The following is a 9,171-nucleotide window of genomic DNA, read 5'->3' on the forward strand; positions in this document are numbered from 1 at the left end:
TCATCAATTGCCAAGAAGAAGTCAGTGCACACTGACGTTGATGAGCAGTCACTGGAACTGCACTGTCTAACTGGTCAAACCCAGCAGTGTCCTAGTTAACATTAGTCATGCATAAACATTTAACTGGGGATAACAGAAAAGACTGGGGGGGCAGGGGGGGATCACAATGTTTTTGGTTTATTTTGTCTGCAAGCATGTGGGATCTGGGATCTGGGTTCTATATCATGTGCAGATGTGCATATTTCTGTTTTTAAGGATTCTTAACAGAACATATTTATGCAGAGTTCCAAGTCAAATAAATTCTATTATCATATAATGTATCACAAATACAAAAAGCACAATATCTGTTAGTAAGATTTACAGTTTTCTTTTACATAACATATAAAACTTTCCCCAAAAAGTAATCTATACAACATCTACTATATACAGTACATTCAGTCAATATTATATTAAACTTATATTAACATGAAAAGATTATGCTTTTAAATAAATGTTAACTTATATCAGTTGATATACATGTTTTTATTTTATGAGTGAGTCATTATAAATGATTAAGGACATAAGTCAGTTGTTCCCAATATCTTTTGTTTAAGACATGTGCGTCATGTTCTTAATTATGATTTTATAAAGAATAAAATTAAAAAATATATATTTTTTTATATATTTTTTTCAACTTACTGTTTTAGCTATAACTTCCACCATTTCTTTTTTCTCTTGTCGTCCTCTGTCTTGTACTTCAGTCTTCTCACAGGATCAGTGGCGCTTCGCAGATTGAGGTCATCAAACTCCTCGTTCAACATAAAGGTTCTCTGAATGAGCTCTGCTGATTCCTGCCAGTTACGAAAACAGTCTGAACCCAAGCGACAGATGTCATTTACAGCATTCGTGGAGAGAATGGATCCATCAGGGCGAAGAACCACTACTGTTGGGAGGTCTTTCACCTTAAACAGAGTCCGAAGTTCACTGAGAAGTAGTTAAAGACACAAATGAGAAAAGGTTGGTAAGTCATTTGTTAACTGTTCATATTGTAGACAGTAAATGTCAGATTATTATGTGAGATTACATCGTCCCAAATGTTGCTCTTCTTAGAAATGATGCAAACGTGATCATTTATAAAAAAAAAATAGTGGCTTATCTTTATTAAAAATAGGGTCAGACAGAAAATATTTTTCTCTATACTCTGCTGCTTAACTCTTTGTCTACTTACTTCCTGTATGGGTCTTCAAATGTCAAAAACAGAACTCTTTTGTGCATCTGTTTAAGGACCTTTTCTTGCTGTTCCTCTGATTGGTCCAAGCTGCAGGGAGGAATTTGGGAGTTTAAGAAAATGAGAACTGTGAAATTACAGCACTGCATCGAGGCAATGATAGAGGGAGAACAGAGACCTGATGAAGATGAGTGCAAGTAGCTGAGGATACTCGATGAATGCTGGGTCCTTCAGCTTCTTGAAAAACTCATTTAGAACAGGCAAAAACTCCCGACACATTTGACACTCAGCAGATGCAAAAAACAGCATCACAATACGGTTTTCAAGGATTGCCATGATTTCACGTTCTGTGTTGACTATATCCTGGTCCCAGTTGTTCTCAACAAGGATCTGGTTCAAGAATAGGTCCACCATTATGAAAGAGAGGTAGCAGGTAACTGTTTAGCACAAGCCCTAGAAACAGATGAATAAATAAACAAGGGTGTTACATGCGTTAAATCATGTTTTGGGTCAAATTAACCCAGAGTCTAAATAGCAGTGGCGTACCATCAAGGCCAACAAGGTCTCTTTCTGCTGGTCTGTGGCCTCTGTGTGTATTGCAAAGACTCACACTGTGAATTTTTCTATTGTGGGACAAATACGGGTTGCTAATACAGAGTAGTCGGTTCTCATCATTATTTCTCATCCTCAGCTTTTCTATTAGTTGCTCAGCTTCCAGTCACATATAGGATATCTGCCCTAAGGCCTGCAGAATCGGTAGTGCGGGTGCTGGGAACCTAAAAGAATGGCAACGATATTGTTTCTTTAACAAATCAGATTTTCAGTTGGCCACATCAAGGCCTTCTGGGTGGCCTACAGTAAGGTATAAGCGATTCAAGTGATTTGATTGGATGGTCAAAGAATCCACAGTTTGGAATTGAGCAAACTGCATCTATAGCTACAGTACTGGCACAGGGTATTTGTCAAGATTTTTGTTGGTGTGACATGGACAGATCAGGCTTGAAAATCCCAAGTACCATCCCACATGGTACACATGAAATACATTGTACGCTACTGCTAAATAGAGTATGGTATACTATCATAATTTATTTTGCCAACTGATTTAAGGACATCTGTATGATTGTTTGTGAAACAACAATGGCAGTAGAAACAATAATATGATGAGAATAATAATAATAATGCTTACTGACAAGATATGTTTTTGAGAAATAAAAGCAGTCTTACTTTAATTACATCACTGCAGCCCTTCCAGAAGCAGCTGACTAGGATGAAAGAAAAGCAGACATACATATTTTCTAGAGCAACAAGAATAAATAAATCAACAATCAAAATGCATTCAGATTTAATACACCAAGTTCAGGTCAGAACTGTACTCCATCAGCTTTACCCATTCTGTATTTACAGTTGCTTACTGTTTCTGCTGGCCTAAAAAAATAATGATAACCTCACAAATTAAATATCCCAAAGCTTTGACCTGAGACTGCTGCTACGGACTAAACCTATAGGCTGATATTAGAGGAACATGGTTGGAACTAAGAAGCTGTGGAGAAAAATATGATTTATTTTTAATCTTGTAAAGTTGGAGCCCAGATGATTGGAAAAAATGTAATAATGCTGCTTCACCTTACAAATGTCATTAATCACATTTGCTATAATCCCTTAAAACAGCTTTGTTGACAACCTACCAATCAGATATAGGCCTTAAACAGCCTTAAAACAATTAAATAAAACAATCAAATATAATTTTAGTGTCACTTCTTAGAAGGACTGGATTGGAGACAGGAAGGGCACAAACCGAAGAAAAAAACAAACAACAAAAAAATCAACAATTACCAAAAAAAAAAAAAAACTTGTTAAATGTCAGCCTGAAGCTCCACATACATTATCTGTAAACCATATCCCTCTATACTCAGACTGCCATACTGTATCTTTACTTTTTAATAGATCAATACAGTAAGTGTTATTTTTCATTAACGCATTCAAGGATCAAACAAAAAAAAAGTCAAACCTTTCCTTGGCAGATAGCAGCCGGTCCCTCTGTGGTGAAGAGGTTATTGATCTGCACCAGCACTTGTAGAAAATCCTCTGACTAATCTCAGAGAGGTGATGCAAATATAGGGACAGGACAGAGACAGCTAAAGGGATTAGTCTGCGCTCAGAGACATGTGTTCAGGTAAGACATGGATGAATCGAAACACACACTGAACACTCTGAAGCACAGAAAAGACAACGCAAACATCACATATCAAATATATCATCTTGAATTAAGGTGCAAACCATCCCAAGTGTTTTTATTTGGTTTAATGAGTTAAAGTTACCTTCCTTCTGCTTTACCCATGCTCGTCCGTACTGTGAAGATGTTTCCACCATGCTTTATGTCTATAAATGCCCAAATTCAATTCATTAGAATGTAATTTATGCTGATTACTACCAAGACAGCACCTGTATGTATAACATGTTAATTATGAATTAGAACTACAGAACTACAGTATACAACCAGAAATATACATTTTAGAATTTTACCATGTCATCGCAAAATGTATGCCGTTTACTTTCCACAAATAACTATGTTTGATATTTTTTACCAGAAACTGATATCAGTAGTAATAATAGTGATTTTTACTGCAGAACTTCTAGGGTTGTCACAGAACCATTAAAAAAAAACAAAACAATAACCCATCTATTTTCAGGCAACAGTCTGCAACGAAGTGGGTGTAGGCAGGATGTAGTAGTTGGAGACGAGTGTTGTGCTGGAAACAGGCCATGATGTGTGATTTAGAGCCAGGGGAAGAGAAGAATGGAAGAAGGTAGCGTTATAGTTTCAGACGCAGTCATCGAGTAAAGGGTGGAATAGTACAGGAAGCGCTTGACTGGAATCTTACGATGCAATCCTACTCACCAACTAGTTTATGTGCACCATAGATTGGAGGGACAGAACTAGACTTACTTGATAAATTTATAGGAGATGGTGACGTTATCCACAAAATGTCGAGGACGCCGTAAACCGAGGACCCTTTATATCTAGAGTTTGCCAGTCCATTGCAAGGCTTCGTGTCACCTGTAAACACAGGGGAACATGCAGAATTCACACATAAAGACCATCAGTTTCCAACAAGCCTCAAAGTGGTGATCTTTGTATTAACCATTAATCCACTGGGTGGTCTTAAAGAGCACAATAAACAGAGGTAAAAGGGTAACCAAGGGGAACAGTTTGGAGAGAAAGTCAGAGAATCAAGGCCAGAAAAAGTCTTCAACTATATTCTGCCTATAGTTTGTGGTGACATGAATAAAGTTGGTGTGACGGAGTAGGTTTAAATGAAGGGAATGATCCTCTAAGGTCAAAAATATATTTATAAACAGTCCACGTCCAAAGAATATTTGGTACAAATAGTCACAGTAAGTATATTTGGCCAATGTTCCACAATTACAATTTTATCTAAAAAGCAAAATATATCCAATTTTCAAAGTCACAATAATTGATTAATAATTAGAGGGGTTGTCTACAGTGATGTAGATTCATGGTTCTCCTACAGTAAAATCCTGTGTGCACATCAGTGAATTTAAGTTAGAAACCAGAGGCCTGGCTCCTTCTTATTCTTCATATATTTAGTGAAACAATGTAAAAAGAAATGTGAAAACATATCAGTACAAAAACACACCTATAATAACAACAGAATATAATGTGAAAAACAAAAAATGTAACCAAACACAGTTTGTATTGTTATTATTTAAATTTTTAAAAGATGAAAAAACACACACACACACACACAAAAGGTCAGATAACGTCCATAAAAATAAATAACACACCAGCTAGGTAAAGTTATAAAACCTAAAGCTTATATTCCAAAGAAGTATAAAAAGAAATGATTGTAGAATTAGTCAAAGAAATGTCACACACGTTGGAATCATTAGTTATACTTGTCTAAAAAGTCAGGTGTGGATACAATACATTGTAGCTGTAAATGTAGTGATTCATTTTTTTGCATTGTACATTTTATTTTCAATTAAAAACCAAACAACATTTGCTCTACAGTCAAAGAACACTTTGGTTGAGTGTCGTCACTTACCAGTCATTCCTGTTAGCCGTGGCCAAGACCAGTCTGATGTGACCAGGCTGAGTCAAGGGATGTGCACTGCAGGCAATTAAAAAAGAAACAATAGCTGCTACCTCTTCAAGAGGCATGGCTACATTTAATGTTCTTACATGTCAGAAATGGAGGACAAGAAGGTAAATCAGGTGGATAGAGAGATGGTAGAGAAGTTGTTCTCACAAGTGTTGTTTCTACTTGTCTAGCTTTTATCTCAATGCCCTCCGTTTTATTAATTTGCCAAAGACAATTACAGCGCAGCCCGTTCCACTCTCCTAACTTTGATCTTCAAGAGGTCACAAAATGTCCACATATTGGACAGGTTCTCTTGAACATCAGAGCTCATCCCTAGTACTCCAGTTCTCCAGTTCTGACTGAAGCACATCAGAGTTCTGGGCCTCGAGGCTCAGTTCCTCCTGCTCCTTAGTTTTCCTTGACTTTGCTCGGTCCCAGTCAGTATTAACCGTTTCGTTGTCCCACACCACTGATGTTTCCGTGTCACTAATGTAGCCAGAATCTCCAGTGTAATGGGTTGGATAAACCAGAAGAGGTTCGGCAGAAAAGGCTTTCAGATCCCGGCGTTTAAAGTGATTCATGTACTCAGAGCTAACAGCAAACAGAAATGATATAATTAGGATGTTTTCCAAAAGTCAGCAACAACACAAGACACACTGAGGAACAATGGATTATACTCACACTGGATGTTTGTTATACATTACAGGAAGAAACTCATCCACAGGAAGCATGTTGCTTAAAGGCTCAGCCTTGAGGAGTTTTTTAGCTCCCTGCAATGATAACATGTAGCCTAGGGTCCAGTAAGAATAGTCAGCTTCCACCAGATTGTGAATGTTGGGAACAGACTTCTCTGGATGATCCACCTGCATGCGTTTCCTGCCAATGTATCTGCACAAACACATAAGATTAAAGGTAATGAAATTCACCATTTTCATGCGCATTCAAATACTGGCCTCCGGTCAATGGCATTGCTGTTCTTAAAATTGTCTTTTTTTACTTCTAAAAATAAAAAACAAAATCACTGCAACCAAAAAACTATATTTATTTGACCAGGAATTGGTTGATTTTGAATAAACACAATGGATAATTCTTATAATAAAGGTAATGTTTGTGGCGGTGTGTGTATGCCTTGCAGTCATGGTTGATGACTCACATGATGTCCCAGTTGAGCTTCTGTGTTGTCACCTCCTGCAGTAGAGTCTGGAGACGACGTTTAAAGAACACCTCAAACCGGAGATCATCCTCAATGACTAAGGAGACGGGTAGACTACTGTCTACAATCTAAGAACACAGACACATTGGGAATATTACAGTGGAGCTGCCAGGTCTGGCAAGGTGGCCTTAGCTAGAGAGACTACTCACAAACAAACATAATCCTACGTTAAAACAAAGCTAAAGTCGTGTCAACATTCTTTCTTGTCTTCTGGTAAAACTCACCCAGAAAAGGAAGTTGTTTCTCTGATATTAATCTTACTGAATATACGATTGTCAAAAAGGATAACTTTCTTACCTCTTTCCAGATGTTGTAATGAGAAAGGAAACATCCCAGTTCACCCTTAGTGAGAGGTCGACCATGATAAGGATCTTTGTACCCTGGCAGCATCTTAATGCCCATGGCCTCTATCTCAGATACATTCAGAGCTCTGTGAAGAGACAGAGGTAAAAGGGACACAGATTAGAGTTGTAAGCAATACATTGCCATGATTTTTTTTTTGTGTTGTTCAGGTTGAGCACTCACTAAAACAACACAAAAATTAGTAAAAAAAATTACCATGTGGTTTTGTCCCAATACTCATTTTTAAAAAACAATAGCAATTTTCATTTAAGTACTTGCTGATACTGAGTAGCGATAGCCATTTAGGTTGGGTTTTTCATTTTGGTCATTCAAATTGAGAATTGTCATTCCATTTCTTGTTCTAACATTTGCTCATATTCAATACATATCAATTTATATAATTTAGGTTAGTTATCGACATTTTACACATATAATGTCTAAATGACCGCTGCGTTGGTCCAAGCAGTGGCATAATCTCCAATGTATAACTTTTAAAATACTTTGGTTGCCCAATGAAGAAATTAGTTCTAAAAACCTCCTTATTATTACTGTTCCTCTTATTACTACTGTTATCATCAGCACAGTTAGGGGTGAGACTTGTGTAGTAGCTGCTGAAGTGGGAAGAGACACATACGGTGTAGACTGATGAGAATGAAGCAGAAAATAACCACTGTTCCTACCCATTGATAAAAGCAGAATTGCAGCATTAGGCCCAATACTGATGTATCCCTAATAACAAATGTTTTCTCAAAGCTGTGTTCATTCTTCAAACCTTAAATGGCATGACTCATATCATCACTATTTATGTGTTTATTGCCAAATACCACAAAACAAAAAAAAAAACATGGCTATAATTACAATTTTAATAAATAAATAAAATTCACCAATTGGCGCATTATTTTAGCAATGTCAGCAGAAGGAAATCAGCTCACATTTTGTTGTGGCTTATCAGCTGAATTAAAAACCTTATAAACAGATTTTTGTATTGCTGCTTGGCAGGGTGTGGCTTTATTTGAGTGAAATGCAAAAGTCTCAACCCTTCTCTATTTAATTCGGCTCTTGCTGCTAAAATACAATTCAGAATAAAATGAAGGAGAAACAAAATGAGAAACCTACTTGCCATCCACAGCAGCGACGACCTTACAGCTGAGCCCCAGCTCGTGCAGTGTACTTAACATCCGCTGACGTCGGTCAGACCTCCGCACCAGATTTATCATAAACACCTGGGTGCACACAAGAGCTACATCTCAAGAACGTGTATTAGTTATTTGTGTGTGCATGTGTTGTTGTGTTTGTGTGTTTGTGCTTGTGTGATGTCTGCATTTTCTACTAACCTCATCAAAGCCCATCTTGTTAAGCTGCTTGGAAGGAACAGAGAGGTGACTGGAGTACTCCAGCGCAGGGTTTTTTACTTCCAAATAAAGTGGAAAAGAGACAAGGGAATAAAAAAGGTGGTGGAGAGATTTACTACATTTACTGTCACTGGTATATCTTTGTAAAGTACTGTTCATAAGTTGTTGGAAAACGATGTATGAAACAGTAAGAGTTTATTTTAAACTAAATGCAAATTAACGGGAGAAATACTCAAACTCTAGTGCTGTACACTGCATATTGTATAAATTATATAAAGCTCTGTTAAACTTTTCCAATGATAAAATAATGAGTCTGTTTAAAAATAATCTCTACAATTTTTTTTTCAATTTCATAAACAAACATTTAATACACAAAAGACTGACAGACTGTGTGTTAAGACTGTATGGCTTTTATATGTGTAAAAGTATATTTAACCTTTAAATAGCAAAACAATGCACTTCTACACAAGTCTGTACAGGAAAGTAATGTGATTTTTAATTAATTTCACTAAGTTAAATTTGTCAAAAGCTCATTCTTGAACATTAGACTAAAAATACGTCAGTTGTAGACTTGAACCCTAGTTGAGCACCGACTTACCCATGACCTCAAGATGTGTATGCATGAAGCTTTCTGTCTCGTCTTGCAAGTTAGCATTGGAGCGCATTGGCACGGGGAGGTACCCATAAGTCTCTTTGTTGCACACATACATCTGAACATCTGCGAAAAAGTAAAAATGAAAAATATTTTATGTAAAGGTTCTACAAAAAAACCCAACTGTCAGATACAGGGTCTCAGGCATTGTACTCAGGTCACCTGCCATGCGTGCTGAGTAGGCAAAGACAATGACATCATCGAAAGCCCAGCTGTACTCTGGGTGTGGAGGATAAAATGCCAGCTGACGGGAAGCCTCCTTACGAAGGTCTAGCAGGTAGGTTGAGTGAACCATTGGTACA

At 37.2% G+C, this 9,171-nt stretch overlaps 2 protein-coding genes across 2 annotated transcripts in view; both read right to left on the reverse strand.

The window, feature by feature from the left end:
• Positions 1-57: 57 nt before the first annotated feature.
• nxnl1 (nucleoredoxin like 1) lies at positions 58-4,779 on the reverse strand. Its single transcript, XM_025058633.1, has 5 exons — positions 3,216-4,779; positions 2,432-2,469; positions 1,386-1,660; positions 1,208-1,297; positions 58-963 (listed from the first exon to the last, which is right to left on the reverse strand). Exons 3-5 carry the CDS (start codon positions 1,619-1,621, stop codon positions 687-689), a joined length of 603 nt encoding a protein of 200 aa, XP_024914401.1. The 5' UTR covers positions 1,622-1,660; positions 2,432-2,469; positions 3,216-4,779; the 3' UTR covers positions 58-686.
• A 144-nt stretch (positions 4,780-4,923) lies between these two features.
• The window catches only part of colgalt1b (collagen beta(1-O)galactosyltransferase 1b), a 9,007-nt gene continuing 4,759 nt past the window's right edge, over positions 4,924-9,171 (reverse strand). Inside the window, exons 5-12 of the mRNA XM_008317547.3 lie at positions 9,032-9,171; positions 8,816-8,935; positions 8,200-8,276; positions 7,982-8,088; positions 6,821-6,953; positions 6,464-6,591; positions 5,992-6,198; positions 4,924-5,901 (exon numbers count right to left, since the gene is read on the reverse strand). The exon at positions 9,032-9,171 is cut by the window's right edge and continues 83 nt beyond it. Coding sequence (XP_008315769.1) covers positions 5,631-5,901; positions 5,992-6,198; positions 6,464-6,591; positions 6,821-6,953; positions 7,982-8,088; positions 8,200-8,276; positions 8,816-8,935; positions 9,032-9,171 — 1,183 coding nt within the window. The 3' untranslated portion in view covers positions 4,924-5,630. The remainder of the gene's footprint in view (positions 5,902-5,991; positions 6,199-6,463; positions 6,592-6,820; positions 6,954-7,981; positions 8,089-8,199; positions 8,277-8,815; positions 8,936-9,031) is intronic.

This window comes from Cynoglossus semilaevis, chromosome 9, assembly GCF_000523025.1.
Source record: "Cynoglossus semilaevis isolate Cse_v1.0 chromosome 9, Cse_v1.0, whole genome shotgun sequence".
Lineage (NCBI taxonomy): Eukaryota > Metazoa > Chordata > Actinopteri > Pleuronectiformes > Cynoglossidae > Cynoglossus > Cynoglossus semilaevis.